At 45.0% G+C, this 19,021-nt stretch overlaps 2 protein-coding genes across 4 annotated transcripts in view; both read left to right on the forward strand.

Moving 5' to 3' along the window:
- The window catches only part of SAE1 (SUMO1 activating enzyme subunit 1), a 79,597-nt gene that overhangs the window by 28,465 nt on the left and 32,111 nt on the right, over positions 1 to 19,021 (forward strand). For 2 of the 3 annotated variants that reach the window (XM_081807182.1, XM_081807180.1), the window contains exon 6: positions 9,811 to 9,916. In XM_081807182.1, coding sequence (XP_081663308.1) covers positions 9,811 to 9,916 — 106 coding nt within the window. Of the gene's footprint in view, positions 1 to 9,810; positions 9,917 to 12,809; positions 13,359 to 19,021 lie in introns of those variants that run through there. The other variant, XM_081807181.1, reaches the window with a different exon arrangement.
- LOC102747879 (V-type proton ATPase subunit e 1) lies at positions 17,927 to 19,012 on the forward strand. The gene has a single exon (XM_006739441.3). It carries the CDS (start codon positions 18,418 to 18,420, stop codon positions 18,718 to 18,720), a length of 303 nt encoding a protein of 100 aa, XP_006739504.2. The 5' UTR covers positions 17,927 to 18,417; the 3' UTR covers positions 18,721 to 19,012.

Genomic DNA, 19,021 nt, shown 5'->3' on the forward strand with positions numbered 1-19,021 from the left:
GTGATTCATTATTTTGATCCCCCTTTCTGAGCAGTTTACGGACGACTCATCTCCTCTCACCCCCATTCTGAAGGGAACATTCCAGGGACTGACTGGTTTCATTCTTCACCTTGGTTTGTGATGCTGAGGGAACTTCTCAGGGTTTCTCTCTCGTTAGGGTCCAGGCTCCGATAAGGGCTGGGCGCTTTTGTTCGCTGCTGTGTTCCTGGCGCAGTCCCTGGTACAGTCTTACCCAGGAAATGTTTGTTCAATGTGCTGTGGCTGCTCCTGCCACATAATAGGACAGCTTTGGAGATTGTTGTCATTTTAATTTTTTTTTTTTTTTAAGATTTTATTTATTTATTTGAGAGAGAGAATGAGAGAGAGAGAGAGAGCATGAGAGGGGGGAGGGTCAGAGGGAGAAGCAGACTCCCTGCCGAGCAGGGAGCCCGATGCGGGACTCGATCCTGGGACTCCAGGATCATGACCTGAGCCGAAGGCAGTCGCTGAACCAACTGAGCCACCCAGGCGTCCGAGATCGTTGTCATTTTAAAAAAGAATTACTGAGTTGACTTTCTTTGTGATCAACCAAATGGATTAATTAACCTCATAACACATTAGTTGTCATGGTTTACATTATTTGAGCTGGGCTGAGAGAACAGAATTCCAAAGAGGACAAGGGACTTGGCCAGGAATATTTAGAAGTAAGTCATTGGGTTGCCTGGACCAGGACATTTAGGCCAGAGGTGTTTAAAACCCTGCTAATTGTCAGAACCACTTGGTTTGGGGGTGGGGGGCAGGAGATGCAGGGTGCATATTGCAGAGTTGGGTAGAGTGCTGATAGCAGGTTTTCCAGGTAGAACAGGTGGGGGGGTGGGGGGGGGGAGGTTTTGGTACTCTAGGAAAGAGGGAAGGGGGTCTCTCCCAGCATCACGGCACACTCCAGTGTATTTTTTATTGTGATATCTGATATCCCCAAATAATGTGACATCAATACAGATTATAGAACATAACAACAAAATACTACCCAACTTAAAAACCCAAATATTTCCAGTCCTGTTGTACCAATCTATGTGTTCCTTCTCTGTCTTCTCTCCAGGGAGGTATGTGTGGATTTTAAAAAGTATGGGGGTGGGGGGCTGGTGCCTGGGTGGCTCAGTCAGTTGAGCCTCCAACTCTTTGATTTTGGCTCAGGTCATGATCTCAGGGTCCAGGGTCATGGGATTCCGTGCTCAGCGCAGAGTCTGCTTCTCTCCCTCTCTCTCTGCTCCTCTGCGTGCTCATATGCTTTCTCTCACTCTCTCAAAATAAATAACAAGTACCTGGAAGGGGCAGTTATAGCCCTGCTTGACATGGCGTTTTACCACATGTTTGTAAATCTAAACAATGGAATGTCATGTAGGTATAAATTAAGAATGATCTAGCTAACTACCATGGACCCACCACCTAATTTAAAGCATAAAACTTTGCCAGCATGGTCAAGGTCCCCCAGCTATCCCTCCCCAGTATAAGTAACCACTACCCTCAATTGTGGTTCTCATTCCCACCCATTTCTTCTTACTACATATGTATTTCCAAGCAATATAGGATTGTTTGGTATGCTTTTTAACTTCTTAAAAATCAGGTTTAATATTGTATGCATGATGCCACCTGCTTTTTTTTTTTTTTTTAAGATTTTATTTTATTTATTTGACAGAGAGAGAGACAGCTAGAGAGGGAACACAAGCAGGGGGAGTGGGAGAGGGAGAAGCAGGCCCCTGGCTGGGCAGGGATCCCGATGCGGGGCTCGATCCCAGGACCCTAGGATCATGACCTGAGCCAAAGGCAGACGTTTAACGGCTGAGCCACCCAGGCGCCCCTGCCACCTGCTTTTTAAGAGCAGCATTATGTTTGTGAGGCCATGTATGTTTGTATGCAGTTCTAGGGCTTTGCTGTCCATTGTGGTTAACCATTAGCCACATATGGCTATTTAAATTAAAATTAACTAAACTAAAATAAAAAATTTTCTTCAGTCTCCTAGCCACACTTCAAATGCTCACCAAGCACGTCTGGCTATTGGCATCTGTATTGTGAAGCACAGATACAGAATAGTTGCCATCATCACTGTGAGTTCTCTAGGACAGCCCAGCAGGACATTTTGTCTTTTTTTTTTTTTTTTTTGCTGTAGCGTATTTGTTGTATGAATGCATTACTGTTTATTTATCCAGTCTCCTATTGGTGGGCATGTGGGTGTATGAAGTTTTTCTGTTACAAATGGTGTCACAGAGAGAGAGAGAGAGAGAGTGAGTGTGTGTGTGTGTGTATGTAGATAATCTCTCTGGGTAAATGTGTGATTTCTCTGGGGTGTATACTTAGGAGGGAAAATAGGGTATGTGCAGTTTCAACTTCACCAGACCTGCTAAATTACTCTTGAGTAGTTTTATCAGTTCACATTCCACAATCATCAGTATGTAACGGTAACATTTGGTGACTTCAGGCTCTTTTACCACTCTGCTGAGTGTGACAGCTTTGTCTTGGATTGCGGTTGTCATTTATTAGAATGCTTTTGAAAACTATAGACTCCTGTGAGTAGGTGTGGGAAATCCAACCTAGAAATCTGTAGTTTTCAACTTGTTTCAATTCTGATTTACATGTAGCTTTACAGCCAGAGCTGTATCCCTTGTTACAGATGTTCAGCCTGTTTTTTATTTTATTTATTTATTTATTTATTTATTTATTTATTTAAGATTTTATTTATTTATTTGAGAGAGAGAATGAGATAGAGCATGAGAGGGGGGAGGGTCAGAGGGAGAAGCAGACTCCCTGCTGAGCAGGGAGCCCGATGCGGGACTCGATCCCGGGACTCCAGGATCATGACCTGAGCCGAAGGCAGTCGCTTAACCAACTGAGCCACCCAGGCGCCCTCAGCCTGTTTTTTAAAAGTAAAATATGTTGGGATGCCTGGGTGGCTCAGTTGGTTGGGCGTCTGTCTGCCTTCGGCTCAGGTCATGATCCCGGAGTCCTGGGATCGAGTCCCGCGTCGGGCTCCCTGCTCAGCAGGGAGTCTGCTTCTCCCTCTGCACCCCCCTCCATGCTTGCACTGTCTCTCTCTTTCTCTGAAATAAAGAAATAAAATCTTTAAAAAAAAAAAAAAAGTAAAATGTGTTTACAGTCCCAATGTGGGAAATTCAGAACAAGTTGAGAAAACGTGAACCCTGCTCCCCAGTAATGACTGTCACATTCCTTTCAGTATTCTTTCTACTCATCTGCATATGTGATAACATTGGAGCTTTAATAAACATCCATTAACATGAGACATACATAACAATCTAATATATATGACGTATAAACGTACTGTCTTTTGCTTTCTTTGCTCAACGTATTTTCCATAAGCATAGGAGCGGATAGTCCATTTTGGAGAGTGTGGTTGTAAGGGGCTGTATTCTCTTTTCGCTTTGCCTCGGTGCGTTGAGCCAGGCTCCTGTTGCGTTGATGGCTTTGCACTTGCCCACTGTTCAGAGTGGCTCAGCACAGCCCTACAGTTTGATGGCTGTCAGACTGTGTGGGAGAATTCATCTTTTATATTTACTATTGGGCTTTTGGCAAATGAAAAACAGGTTGGATCCTATCAGCTCACGGATACTTACTGACATTCTCTTCTATGCAGTGCTGTGTCTTTCACTGTGATCCCTGCCTCCGGAAGCTGATACCTGTCTGGGGAGAGGTGTAAGAGGGCTTGTTACTAGTCTTAACTAGACTATCAGTTTGAAATCCTTAAGGCTCAGAATTGCTAGGAACGGAAATGGATAGTGGAGGGAAGTAATTCAGGCATTGTACCCAGAGGGATCCATGAGCTGCGGGCAGGGAGAAGCGGGGGGGCTGAGTGAGGTGCGAAAGTTACCTGTTTTAAGGTGTTCATTCTGGTGGTTGTGGCTCCCTGGCACATATTGCTGGGGGCTTTATCTGAAGACCCTTCATTTACTGCGGATGCTGTTAGGCATATTTTTCTCGTCGTAAATCCAGTGTCAGCGAGGTGGGCAAGATGGGTACCACCATTTGCATTTGTTGTACTATAGATTAGGTGTCATAGTTTTGTTTTTTTATTCTTTTTTTTTTTTTAAAGTAATCTCTACACCCCACATGGGGCTGAAACTCATGACCCCTAGATCAAGATCACATGCTCCACCAACTGAGCCAGCCAGGCACCCAGACAATAATAGACTTTAGGTAGGGGCGCCTGGGTGGCTCAGTTGGTTAAGCGACTGCCTTCGGCTCAGGTCATGATCCCGGAGTCCTGGGATCGAGTCCCACGTCGGGCTCCCAGCTCAGCGGGGAGCCTGCTTCTCCCTCTGACCTTCTCCCCTCTCATGCTTTTTCTCTCTCTCTCTCTCTCTCGCTCTCTAATAAATAAATAAATAGTAAATAAATAAATAAAAGGGCGCCTGGGTGGCTCAGTTGGTTGGGCGACTGCCTTCGGCTCGGGTCGTGATCCTGGAGTCCCGGGATCGAGTCCCGCATCGGGCTCCCTGCTCGGCAGGGAGTCTGCTTCTCCCTCTGGCCCTCCCCCCTCTCATGTGCTCTCTCTCATTCTCTCTCTCTCAAATAAATAAATAAAATCTTTAAAATATATATATATATAAAAAATAAAAATAAATAAATAAATAAATAAAAATAAAATGGTTAAAAAAAAATAGACTTTAAGTAGTTTGAACCAGAAAAATGGGACATTAATTGGATTCAGGCTGCAGTAGCACAAGAAGCATTGACTAACTACTGTGACACGAGAAGGGTAAAGACCAGGCCAGCTGGGGAGACTTGGAGAAAGCAGGAATTTAGGTTTTCTCTAAAGAGCCCTTCCAGCCATTAATGTGTCTCTGTTATTAACTTTCAGATTTTCAATTCCCAGGAGAAAAGAATCTGGTTGGTGTGGCCTGGGCCCTGTGCCCACCTCTGGCTCTGTCACCTGTGGCTGGAGGGCTGGTACATATTTCAGATAAGGTTACTGGGATCCTCCTCCCCAAATATCAGAAAACTTCCCTAAAAGTTGCCTGCTACAGACAGGCCTAAGAGAGGTACATTCATTTGTGTGAGTTCACAAGTTACTGGCAAAATTTCGAGTAGTTCTGCCCTGAGACTTGGGGGGAGGGAAGAGGGCCTGCATCCTTGGTCCTAGTGCTCTACAAGGTCCCACTCTGGTCTCCTTCTAGCCCTTCCTCTAGTAGAGTGAGGATTCCATGGGATTAAGGTGATATGTCCACCTGGGCCCATCTCGCCCACTTCCCCAGTTCTGGACCACATTGTGGATACTTGGGACCCCTGGAATCTCCTGCCCAGACAACCCTAGGCTTACTTCCCAGGCTTTTGTGGGCTTCTTCCCTGATCTTCTTCCGGAGTGCACACCTTACAAAAAGGTCCACATGCCTAGGCCTGAAGAGTAGTTGTTTTAGTGGGGAAGGATGGCCTGGGTGGCCACACTCACGTGCAAAGCCTCTTGCACTGTGAGACAGAGCCAGAGGTGGGAAGAAAGAGGGGGAAAGAGGACCACCTTTCCTAGTGCACCTCATTCTGGCACAGAACTCCCAAGGAGTGTGAGAATTCCAAATTTGAACCCAGTCTTCCAGGTAGTAATGAAGAAAGTTTATTTGTTAAGGCAGGAGAATATAATACACTTTATTTTTTAATTTTTTTTAAAGATTTTATTTCTTTATTTGACAGAGAGCGAGGGGGGGAACACAAGCAGGGGGAGTGAGAGAGGGAGAAGCAGGCTTCCTGCTGAGCAGGGAGCCCGATGCGGGGCTCGATCCCGGGACCCTGGGATCATGACCTGAGCCGAAGGCAGATGCTTAACAACTGAGCCACCCAGGCGCCCCTACACTTTATTTTTTAATAGCCTGTTCGTATGATTTATACCTAAATATGTAGAAGTGTTATATGGGTTTCCACCTGTATTTTCACCCCAGGCCCTGAAAGTTTAGAGGTAGACCTGTGTGGGACTGAGACTCTGAAACACAACTTTTTTTCCTCATTTGTCATAGCGTTATGACCTAACAAATCAGTGGATTCTTTTTTTTTTTTTTTAAGATTTTATTTATTTATTTGAGAGAGAATGAGAGAGAGCACATGAGAGGGGGGAGGGTCAGAGGGAGAAGCAGACTCCCTGCTGAGCAGAGAGCCCGATGCGGGACTCGATTCAGGGACTCCAGGATCATGACCTGAGCCGAAGGCAGTCGCTTAACCAACTGAGCCACCCAGGTGCCCCAAATCAGTGGATTCTTAGCCAGGCAAACTACAAAAATTCTGAATTAAAATCTTGGTAGTGTAGGGCGCCTGGGTGGCTCAGATGGTTAATTAAGCGTCTGCCTTCGGCTCAGGTCATGATCCCAGGGTCCTGGGATCAGTTCCCACATCAGGCTCCCTGCTCAGCGGGGAGCCTGCTTCTCCCTCTGCCTCTCTCTCTGTCTCTGTCTCTTATGAATGAATAAATAAAATCTTAAAAAAATAAAATAAAATCTGGGTAGTTTATGAGACCTCATGAAAGTTTGTTTTGTCGTCGTGATGGCATTCCCTGACCATACTGGTGACGGCTGTATCTGTGTTGTAAGACTTCTTAAGAGGGGTCTGGCAGTCTGTGTCAGGCAATAAGTGTCACCCAGCTGGCTATTTCACTTGACTTTTGAGGTCAAACAGACTCATTGACCAAAAGGTTTGAGGGCAGTACAAACATTCTGTATATTAACTTTTACAGTGGATTTAAATCCCAAAGGAGTGATTATGGGGAAATAGAAAACCACCTTAAAAACCGTATGACTTTTTCATCTTCACTAGTCATTTGAGCTTTCATCTGTCAGTTCCATTTTGGTCCTTAGCAAGCAGTGTCAACTGCCTGGGAACTGATAGATCTTGGTACTGTTGTCTCTTTTCTTTTTTAAATATCTGGGGTTGGAGGAGTGGGGTGGGTATGTGGTGTATATGTGTGGTGAGAGAAGGAAGGAGAAAAAGAGACCCCATACCTCGGGAAATTTGAAATTATTTATACATACATATCATCTTTTTTTTTTTTTTTTAAGATTTTATTTATTTTTTTGAGAGAGAGACACACAGAGCTCGAGCATGAGTGGGGGGAGGAGCAGAGGAAGAGGGAGAAGCAGGCTCTCTGCTGAGCAGGGAGCCCGATGTGAGGACTGATCCCGGGACTCCAGGTCATGACCTGAGCCAAAGGCAGACACTTAACTGAGTGAGCCACCCAGGTGCCTCCATCTTCTTGTTGTTGTTGTTTTTTAAGATTTTATTTATTTACTTGAGAGAGAGAGTGCGAGAGCACACAAGTGGGGGAAGGGGTGGAGGGAGAGGGAGAGAGAGAATGCCAAGACTCCCTGCTGAGCAGGGATCCGGACATGGGGCTCGATCCCAGGACATTGGGATTGTTATGACTTGAGCGGAAGGCAGGTGCTTAACTGACTGAGCCACTCAGGCGTCCCCACATGTAACCATCTTAAACTTCGTAAAAGTAGCTAGTACAGGGGTGCCTGGGTGGCTCAGTTGGTTAAGCGACTGCCTTCGGCTCAGGTCATGATCCTAGAGTCCCTGGATCGAGTCCTGCATCGGGCTCCCTGCTCAGCAGGGAGTCTGCTTCTCCCTCTGACCCTCCCCCTCTCATATGCTCTCTCTCTCTCTCTCAAATAAGTAAAATCTTTAAAAAAAAACAAAAACAAAAAACTAGGCTAGTACTGAGAACCATTTTTTTTCTGAACCATTTGAGAATAAGGTGTCAAAATGATGCTCCATCCATCACTCCCAAATATTTGTCTGTATTTTCTCAAAGAAGGCATTTTCCGTAATCACAAGTTAACTTCAAAATCAAAATTTAAATGGAGACATCACTACCATCTAATCCTCAGACCCCATTCAGATTTTATCAGTTGTTCCGATCATGTCCTTAATGACAGAAGGATTCAGTTCAGGATTATGCATGCATCTAGATTTTCATGATGCTTTTGAAGATTACAAGCCAGTTATTTTGTAAATTGTTCCTTAGTCTGGGTTCGTCTGCTGTTCCCTCATGATTAGATTGCAGCTTCACACCTTTGGGAAACCTACCACAGCAGGGTTGCTCCTCACCCCATCCTGTGGTCTGGTCCTGGTTTCCATATGCTACTTTACTGGCAATGTTAATTTTGATTGTTTGAGTAGAATTATGTCCTCCAGATTTTTCCTTTGAAAACAATTCCTCTTTTCCCTATAATTATCCTCCAGTAATTTTTGGAGAGGTTGTTTGAAAATATGTAAATACCTCATTATTCATCAAACTTTATCAATGAGTTGATTTTAGATCTATGACTGAAGGATTCTAGTTTATTTAAAGTGTTATAATACTATTTTTTTTTCCCCCACAAAGTGTTCCAGTTTGACCAGTGGGCGCTCCTTTATGTTGGCTCCTGTTTCCTCTTGACATGTCCCCATCATTCTTGGCACACTTCCTTGTTTCAGGCACAGTAAGATGTTTTGGGCTCCTGTCATACTCTCCCTGCCCTAGCTTCGAAATCAGCCATTTCTCTAGAGAGAAATGTTTCTCTCATTGGGGGTTAGAAACCAAGATCTGGGGGTAAGTTGTGCTCACTGCTCCCAGGGCATCATTGCTTTGATGCTTTGTCTGTGGATGCAGCTCTTCAGTATTTATATGTGCATACACACATGCTTGCGTCTGCATTTACTTCCTTGTCTGCCTGTATGTATTGAAAATGAGTTCACACTAATAACCCACCACAGGCTTTATTCTATTTTTTTTCCCTTTCCATAATTCTAATTCTTTTCTCTGACAGTGAGAAACCTAGGTTCTCTGTGTGTTCACTTGTTGCAGAAGTTCTTGGTTGGTGGGGCACCTGGGTGGTTCAGTCGTTAGGCGTCTGCCTTCGGCTCAGGTCATGATCCTGGGGTCCTGGGATCGAGCCCCGCATCGGGCTCCCTGCTCCGCGGGAGGCCTGCTTCTCCCTCTCCCACTCCCCGTGCTTGTATTCCCTCTCTCGCTGTGTCTCTCTCTGTCAAATAAATAAATAGGAAAAAAAATCTTCAAAAAAAAAAAGTCATCCCTGGTTGGAGTCAGTCTCCCAGTCCCCCCCGGGTTGCTCCCCTTCTTACCCAGCTCTGCTCTGTCCCCTGCAGCAGGCCACCCAGCACCACCCCACCCCGCCCCGACTCTTCCCTGCCTTTCCTCAGTCCCAGTGGGATGGCTTCTGGACTGACCGATTCAGGAAAGGAAAAGAAAAATCACTTTCTTACTCATATTTAATTGTTTATATTTTAAAATATAGATATGTGCTGGCATTTTTCAAGATAATTTTCATTTAGCTTTAATAGGTTTCGGCAATGCTTCTTGCTACTATAGGCCTTTTGCTAATGCCATCTCCAGCCCCACAGCCTGGAGCTTTTGTTTCATAGCCCTTGCTTATGTTTCTTGCTGTTATTTACTGCTGTTGTTATCCTCAAACCATTCTTCTAATGAGACACGTTTAATTTTTTTGTTGGCTGTGACAAAGAATGTTTTATTGAATATCTTTAGACACACAGTCTTGTTCACTTATGCAAGAATTTCTGTGGTGTGAACACAGCCAGAGTTAAAGCCAGAGTGGAACTGGGTCTTTAGCTTTGCTAGGACTCCTTCTAGTGCAGGGAGTACATGTCATTCATCGCTGTGTCCCCAGCACCCAGAGGAGCACACAGTAAGTGCTCAGTTAAAATTTATTGGACTTGAGTGGTCCTCAGCTGCTTTTAATGAACAGTAAACCTTAAATAATGACATTTCTCCTAGATGGTGAGGGGCTACTACCCTAAGCAATTTTGCCTTTTTCTCAACAGAAGGTGGTCTTTTGCTCCGTTAAGGAAGCGCTGGAAGTGGACTGGAGCAGTGATAAAGCAAAGGCAGCTCTGAAGCGTACAACTTCGGATTACTTTCTCCTTCAAGGTGAGGACTCAGAGCAGAGCTTCCCAGTGAGCACTTTGTGCTTTGATTTCTGCACCTGTGGCTGCAGAGTCCAGGGGGTTTCTTGATGTTTGCCCCTAGTCGAGTTCCTCACGGGCTGGTTCTCCGTGGCCACTCGAGATCATCCAGATGGATGGAGATGTGGCCCCTCGTTGAGTTCTGCATAACCCTCAACTATTCTCAGGGAGACTGAGGTAGAGATGTCGCTTTTATTTGTCAAATTTGCAAAGCACTTTTGGTTGCATTTGGATAGTCTTCAGCCTTCCTTTCTCCAGGGCTGGGTCTGTGCAGACTCCAGGAACACCCCCTGCCTCAAGTCAGGAGAGATGGTGGCTATGTGTGATAGCTTACACACAATTCCTCCCTCCCCAGGCACTATGTATATTGGTTCAAAGGGAAATACATAAAACTTTCTTCATAAAACTGAAAATCAGATGAGGCTAATTAGCTAGGAATGAAGCTTTCCTCCTGTTAATTAGTGGTGTTAGCCAGGTTGGGGTTGGGGAGAGTTGGGAAAAACTAGTTTAGAGCACTTAATATCCATTTGTATAGAAATCATCCAGTGTGAGGAGGTAAGGAAGTCATCCAGTGGGTTAGGTAGGAATGAGTCTTAGGCACGTGAGTCAGCTAGGACTCAGAAAATACCTCCTTCTCTGGACTAGGATAGGACAGCAAGGCAGTGCCATCTCTAGTCCAGCCTGAGCACGGGGCCTGGGCCATTGGGAGAAGCTAATCACTCTGCCTGGCACATCGAGAGCCCTCAGTAAACAGTAGCCATTAATTTGTAAAGGTTTGGGGGTATAACCTGAGTGGTTCTTACTGCTGCTTATACAAGGAGTCAGCTGGTATTTGAGTTTACCAAAATCTGGTGATTCTCAACCGAGGGCGGTTTTGGTCGCTGGGGGCATTAGCAGTGTCAAGACATTTTTGGTTGTTCAGGCTGGGGGCAGGTAGGGTGGGGAGAGGTCAGGCATGTTGCTAAATGTCCATGGCACAGGACAGCCCCTCGTGACAAAGAGTTATCTGGCCCACAATGTCACAATGTCAGTAGTGCCAAGGGCAAGACATCTAATCTAACCCTTTGTAGTTTCTAGAGTATTTTCTCCTCCCAGCTCATCAACACAGCACCCTTGTGCGGTAGACAGAGTGGGACTTCTCCCCAGTTTGGTTTCTTGAGGTGGGGAAACAGAGACCCACAGAGGCTCAGTGTTTTACCTGAGAGAACATAGACTGCAACTAGGGCCCTGAACCACTCAGGTCTTTGAAGCCTAAGGCCGTGTGGGAAACAGCAGCCTACCTTCATCCTAAGTGCTGTGTAGGTGTTGGCTTATGGAATCCTCGCTACACTCATGTGGAGTAGCTGCTATTCCCCCATTTATAGTTGTTTTAAAAGACACAGACTGGGGCGCCTGGGTGGCCCAGTCGGTTGAGCGGCTGCCTTCGGCTCAGGTCATGATCTCAGAGTCCTGGGATGGAGCCCCGCATCGGGCTCCCTGCTTGGTGGGGAGTCTGCTTCTCCCTCTCCCTGTACCCCTCACCCTACTTGTTCTCTCTCTCTCTCTCCCTCTGTCAAATAAGTAAATAAAATCTTTTTTAAAAAAAGACAGACTGATTAAGACCCAGGCCTGTGGCCATCCCTGCCCTCAGGAGCCCATCACCAAAGTGGGAGGCCACAGTGTGGGGGAAAGTGTATATTTAAATCCAGGTGCTGCTGGCCAGCACCGTTAGAAGTTACAAGGGGCTGGGGAAGTCGACAGGTCCTGAGGAAGAAGCGGTAGCCTCATTACTGTGACCCATATGGCATGCTTGGTGCATGGTTGTTCAGAACAGGAGCTTTGGAATGAAAACAGATCTGGGTTTTCAGTCCTGGTTCTGTCATTTTTCTAGGTGGGTGATGTTGAGCCAGAGTTAAATTCCCTGAGGCTTACTCAAATTCCCCTCTGACCATGGGGGTGTTATTAGCACTCGTCTCAAGGGGGTTTTTATAAGACTTGGATGGTATACATACAAAAGGCTCAGCACAGAGCAAGGAAATCCTAGAGACCTGTGTTATCTGTGAAGTTGTGGGTTTTTTTGTTTTGTTTTTTGGGTTTTTGGTTTTTGACATGAGTACTTTGCAACTGTGTATAAATTTTGGGATTGACTCAATTTCCCTTAATTCCATACTTGAGTAGGTATTATCATGGCAGCAATCTTACTAGATTTTAATTTTCTGCCTGTGACACTTCGTTGGATAAAACATCCCATATGTATACTTCTCTCTTCTAAACAGTACTCAGTACCTTTCCAGTTTCAATTTCAGGGCTTCGGTTTGGTGATTAAAACGATGTTCATTAGTTAATAGTCATAGAAATTTTTTTATTATGGTAAGAAACACATACCATAAAATTTACCCTCCTAACCACTTTACATGTACAATTCTCTGACAGTCATAGAATTATAAAAGGAGGCAGGCCCACATATTCTCTAGGCCAGGAGTGGCAGGAAGGGGCTTTCTACTCCTCCCCCCACCCCACTCACCCGTGGCATGTGTGGCTGAAGGACCCTCATTGCTGACTGGCAAGTCCACATCATCAGGCCACTTTCCCTAAGCCTCAGAACCCGTTCAGTGGCACAGGAGGGGAAGTGACTCGCCATTGTCATAGAACAAAATGGTGGTAGTCTGCATCTCAATCCCAAGTCTCCTGACTCTTCCAGGGGCTAGTTCCTTCACACCACACCCACTGCTCTTTCTGGATATCCATCGCAGCCTTTCCTGAGCCTCCCTCTCTGCAGCAGGTGACAGGTTCTAACCTTTCTTGCGTGGTGTCATACACACATTCTAGTGATATTTTTTGGTCAGTTGGTCTCTCTGAGCTCTGCTGTATCTTTCCAGAGGGGCTGCAATTGGAACTACTGGGAGTGCTCCAGATGCAACGAGCACGAGGGCCTGGCTTGGCTTTGGGGAGCTCCTCTATGAATGCATACTTAATTAACGCCCTTGGCTGCCTGCTGGACTAAAGTTCTGGAAGTAGAGGGAAATGGCTGTTGTGATCTCTTTCCTTGGTTATTCCAGCAGCTTAGAACCTTCTGCTTGTAGATATGAAGCTGATCCTCTGTGGGTGTATTATCTTAATCTTATATCCAGGGAAATACTCCTTTCGATTTTCTGCTCAGCCATTCATGGAGCTATGGGATTCTCCCGTAATTTGACCTCATTGGATTTATGCAGGAAAGCATAGCAGCTTCCACATGTGAAGTTGCCTTCTGCCAAATACACTTGCCGTTAACGGTCTTTGTGACTTTAGGCAAATAACTTGCTTCTCTAGGATTTTGTTTCCTCGCTTCTCAAATGATAAGACTTAAGTCAGCCAGCCTGTCTTGAAAATCTTTTCAGAGTCTAAATAATCAGTGAATCTAATAAAATATCATTCCTGTGGCTTGTATTTCTCTACTTTTATACTTGTATCTTTTTTAAAAAAAAGATTTTATTTATTTATTTGGGAGTGAGAGCGCAAGCGCACAAGTAAGGGAAGTGGCAGAGGGAGAGGGAAAAGCAGATTCCCCGCTGAACAGGGAGCTCTATGTGGGACTCGGTTCCAGGACCCGGGGATCATGACCTGAGCCAAAGGCAGACGCTTAATGGACTGAGCCACCCTGGCGTCCCTCTACTTTTATATTTATAATTAACAACTTCATTGACTCATGACTTACACCAGAAAACTTAGTTTAAGTGTATTTCTTTAAAAAAAATTCTAGAAGTTCGTTCTTTTTTTTTTTTTTTGAAAGATTTTATTTATTCATTTGAGAGAGAATGAGATAGAGAGAGCATGAGAGGGGGGAGGGTCAGAGGGAGAAGCAGACTCCCTGCCGAGCAGGGAGCCCGATGCGGGACTCGATCCTGGGACTCCAGGATCATGACCTGAGCCGAAGGCAGTCGCTTAACCAACTGAGCCACCCAGGCGCCCTAGAAGTTATTTCTTGTTTTGTTTTGGGGGGTGTTGTTTTGTGATTTTTAAAAAATTAATTAATTCAAACAATATCCTCCACGTAGTCCCAAAGTTTGATTTTAATTAGAAGCATTCTTTTTGCCCAGACTGTTTTGACTGCTAACCATGGCAGTAAAAGTACAGCCTGAGTAGAGACTGATACAGTCTTGTGTCTTGGAAAAAGCATGGGCTTTGGAGGCTGACAGAGCTGAGCTCAGATCACATCTCTCCGCCTTATCAAGAGGCTTAACCTTTGGTGCATGAGCTTCATTCAGATCTAGGTTCCTAACTTGGGGCTGAGGGGGCTAGGGGATAGCACTGCCTTCCCTTGGCTCTAAGAGATGTACTGAGATGGTAAATGTGAAAAACGAGTGCCGGGGCACAGCTTCTAGACTATTGAATATTTTCCTTTGACTCTCTTCAGAACGTTTTCCAATCACATATTGAGGAGAGTTGGTTTGTTTTTTTAAGTCAAGATTTGCACACCTGAAATTGATATAATTCTAAAATGGCCTTAGTTTTGTTATTATAAAATCAAACAATGGTAACGTTTGACTTCAGTGTGTGGGATGGCCTTAGGGAATATCCAGGTTGAGTGGTCGACTTTTCAGGCACTACTGTGGTTTTCATGTGGTGTGTAAGAATGGTTATTGTGTACTGAACGCGGCTTGCTGCTTTACCTCGCACTGTGCTGAGCATCTGACATATTCTCATTATTATTGTGATAACCTTTGAAATATAGTTGCTGTCCCATTTTCTTTAAGGAGACCAAGGTTGAGCGTGGCTGTGACTTGCTTGGGCATATGCTTGGTTTTATAGACAGAACCAGGATTTAGACCATGAGGTCTGTTTGATCCATGAACTGTGCTCCTTACATCTGTAATGTGCCCCTCTAAGCTAAGTGATTTTGTTAAACTGTAAATCAGGAGCTCTCCATGTTAGAGAAATGGGATCACCACCACAGTACAGAAAACCCTGGTTCAGATATGTGTTAGACCCAAAGATTATCTGAATTCTGACCCAGATAGTCTTCCTCCTCCCCCAAGAGACACTTGAGTTTTATTTTTTTGAAAAAGTATCACAGTAAGCAGTTTTCAAAGAATTCACAATGGTGTAAAAGGGTAAGTTTTCTTCGTTATACCCTCCCCATTTTCCCCACTTCCAATTTGTGGGGGAAACTGTTTAAGAATTCCTTGCCAGGGCACCTGGGTGGCTCATTCGGTTAAGCGTCTGCCTTTGGCTCAGGTCATGATCCCGGGGTCCTGGGATAAAGCTCCCCATCGGGCTCTCTCCTCAGTGGGGAACCTGTTTGTCCCTCTCCATTTGCTCCTCCCCCTGCTTGTGCTCATTTGCTCTCCCTCTTTCTTTCTCTCTCAAATAAATAAATAAAATCTTAAAAAAAAATCTCCAATTTAGAAAGAATTTCTTGCCTATCTGGGGTGGCTCAGTCGGCTAAGCATCCAACTCTTCTGGGGCGCCTGGGTGGCTCAGTCGTTAAGCGTCTGCCTTCGGCTCAGGTCGTGATCCCAGGGTCCTGGGATTGAGCCCCGCGTCGGGCTCCCTTTTCAGCGGGAAGCCTGCTTTTCCCTCTCCCACTCCCCCTGCTTGTGTTTCCTCTCTCGCTGTGTCTCTTTCTGTCAAATAAAGAAATAAAAATCTTTAAAAAAAAAAAAGCATCCAACTTTTTTTTTTTTTAAGATTTATTGATTTGAGAGAGCGAGCGAGCACACACACACGAGTAGTGGGGAGGAGCAGAGGGAGTGGGAGAAGCAGACTCCCTGCTCAGCAGGGAGCCCCACTCGGGGCTCAATCCCAGGAGGCTGGGATCATGATCTTAGCCAAAGGCAGACGATCGACTGAGCCACCCAGGCACCCCAAGCATCTGACTCTTGATTTTGACTCAGCTCATGATCTCAGGGTCGTGAGATTGAGCCCTGCATCGGGCTATATGCTGAGGATGGAGTCTGCCTGGCATTCTCTCTCTGCCTCTTCCCACTGTGTGCTTGCTCTCTCTCTCTCAAATAAATAAATCTTAAAAAAAAAAAAAACAATTCTTTCCTGTCTTCTTGGAAAATGATTAACAGTTATAATCATGCATGTGCATATGTAAACCAAATTATTAAAGCAGCTTGCTTTTTTCTACTGGATCGCCTTAAGTGAGATGGAAAGATCTTGGAGCATGTATAGAGTGACCTCCTATGTCTTGTTGGCTGCATGATGTATTCCTTTGGGTGTACCATTGTTTGTGACCAGTTTCATCTTGAAAGGCATGTAAGCTGTTTTCAGTTTTTCCTGGTCCTTGGAATTTGTTCCGAAGAGTACTTCTAGGAAGGTGACTTATACACCTAATGATGCCTTAGGAATTCCTAGTGAGGTCGCAGTGCTTGCTCGGCTATGGTGCACGCCCAAGAAAACCTCATAGGGGACCCGACTTTGTTTCACTGTCACCCAATAGAGCACATAGTAGGTGCTCCGTAAGTAAGTATTTTTTGCCTGAGTGACTGGCTTCTGCTAGTCTGATCATTTGGTCCACTCTAGAGGGAGAACAGCCTGCCCACTGGTGTCCCTGCAGGATCTTCTTGCCTGCCCATTTCTCAGGCACCCATCAGGCTCGATTCCAGCCCCTCACACGCAGGTGTTTCTTACTGCCCCATTCACAGTTCAGCCTCTGGTGAAGCAGCTGCTCTGTGGTGTCTGTGTGCGTGTGTGTTTGCCTGGTTTGAGTGTCGAGTGTTTTTCCAGTTTACTTAATAAGATAGTGGCCAGACTGCATGCTTCCTGCTGCATTTTTCCACTATCTTGAGAGTTGGCCTCGCCATCTGTGAGCAAAAGATCTCATCTTTTTATTATTCTCCCATGGCATGTTGCAAAACATTAAGCGTGAGCTGGTTTCCTGTGGCAAAAAGTTGACTTTGATTTGTTCTTTTTGAGGTTACTGTGAGTTTATCATAACAGGAGTGCTAAAAATATCAGGTCTAGTATGGAAACAGCATTCACTTACCAGCATGAACAATAACATGCAGGTTGAGCCCAGAGCAGGAAGAGATGGGCTTCATCACAAAAGGAGAATTACTTAGCAGAGAATCCTTGGCAATTTGAACTTTCTCGGTCTCTGTTCTGATGAGTCGTGGAAAAGTACTTAGGCCGTTTTTGAGCCACAGAATTAAAGCTGAAAATAATCTTAACCAAACATTGTTTGAGCACCTGCTAAATGCCAGATCCTGTGCCTGGGAATCCTCATCAGATGCTTGCCAGTGGAAAAGAGAAACAAATACTTCTCCTCGTGAAGAGAGCTGTAACAGGGCTCTGGAGAAGGCTGTTGTGTTGTGCTGTTCTGTTCTTCAGCATGTGTGAATTACTTCATAATAAACTACCGAGGAGCTCAGGGAATGGGGGGTCTGGCCGTCTTTGGGAAGCCGATGAGTCTTCACAGAGGACAATACATCCGAGCTGGCTTTTAAAGAAGAAGTGTTTGCTAGGGGCTGAAGAGAGGTGAGAAGATTGCAGGTAGAGGAGCAGTCCCTGCAGGGGACCAGTACGAACTCTCTCAGAGCTGGCTGGAGGGGAGATCATCAGGGCCCTGCTTTTTAAAAGCCTTTTATTCTTTTATTTTTATTTTTTTTAAGATTTTATTTTTAAGTGATCTCTACACTCAGTGTGGCACTCGAACTCACGACCCTGAGATCAAGAGTTGCATGGTCTTCCCGGAGACTGAGCCAGCCAGGCTCCCCTAGGCTTTTATTCTTACAGCCAGTCATTCTCCAACTGATAGGATATCAGAATCAGGGAACATTGGAAAAATACAGATTCCCTGGTCCTAGCTCAGATTTATTGGCTCAAAGTAACTAGGGGAGCCTGGCATATCTGTATGTTCGTAAAGCTCCGCAGCTTCTGAAGGCCTAGCCAATTAGAGGGAAACTGCCACAGGGGAGGGGGTACCCATGTCCTGTGTCACAGCTTTGCGCTCATTTGTGTTCTTACTTTACAGCATATTAAGTATTTATTTCAAATGAGGCCATTACTATACTGAGGCAGGAAAAAGGAACTAACCCATGTAGCTTTTGAATATATACCCTCAGACTAAAGAAAAAAGAACTATAAACAAATACCGAACTCTAATTAGTAGGTTTGTTTTTCACAGTGGTGTATGGGTTAGCAATTCTGAAACTAGTTACTGTTTGTTCTAGAATTGAGCAGATAGGTAAATATATTGTGGATAATGAGAATCAGATTTTTTTTTATTGCCAGAAAAGGGAGTTCCTATAAGTATGGAAGGTGGGAAAGGCTGTGAGATCAGATGGGAATTGGAGTCACCAGATGAACTCATGGTTTTTCTGTGCAGATACAGAAATAGATGTGTGTATGTGTGTGTCTTCACATTTATGCATGTGTATTTCCTAGTTCTGTTTGTTGAGAGGGCTTAGAAGCAAGGACACTCTGGTAGCAAGCCATGAATACACTTCATGCCCAGATCCTGCTTGTTAAAGTAAAGATGTGCTCAAAGAATGATGGGTCATGGGGTGGGACCAAAGTGAGGCGGCTGGGCAGGGGCTGGTAGCTCCAGTGGCAGCCATGGCGTATAACGGCCTTACGGTGCCTCTCATCGTAACGAACGTGTTCTCGGGCTCTGTCCGCTTCTGCGTGCTCTGGTTCATCCCTAAGGGTCCCAGCCGGGGAGTTATCATCACCATGTTGGTAACCTGTTCAGTTTGCTGCTATCTCTTTTGGCTGATTGCAATTCTGGCCCAACTCAACCCTCTCTTTGGACCACAGTTGAAAAATGAAACCATCTGGTACCTCAAGTATCATTGGCCTTAAGGAGGAAGACCTGCTCTCCAGGGCTCCATCATTGAGGTCACGAGGAGAATTCCTCTAGATGCAAAATCAACTCCAAACCCAGACCACCTTTGACTTGCCTCTTTTGGCCATCAGCTGCCTTAAATATTCACACCACATTTTAATATCTTATTCTACAATGCAGTATTTTTTCCTGTCAGCCTTTTTTACATTTTGACGAATTATGTGCCTACTTAACCTAAACTGTGCTGACTCTATAAAGTGTTTGTGCACTCTTCTGAGATAGAAGGTGCTATTCTTCTGAGAAATACATTGCTCTCTC

The sequence above is a fragment of the Leptonychotes weddellii genome, chromosome 16 (genome assembly GCF_054177405.1).
Source record: "Leptonychotes weddellii isolate Sample4059 chromosome 16, ASM5417740v2, whole genome shotgun sequence".
In the NCBI taxonomy this organism is placed as follows: domain Eukaryota; kingdom Metazoa; phylum Chordata; class Mammalia; order Carnivora; family Phocidae; genus Leptonychotes; species Leptonychotes weddellii.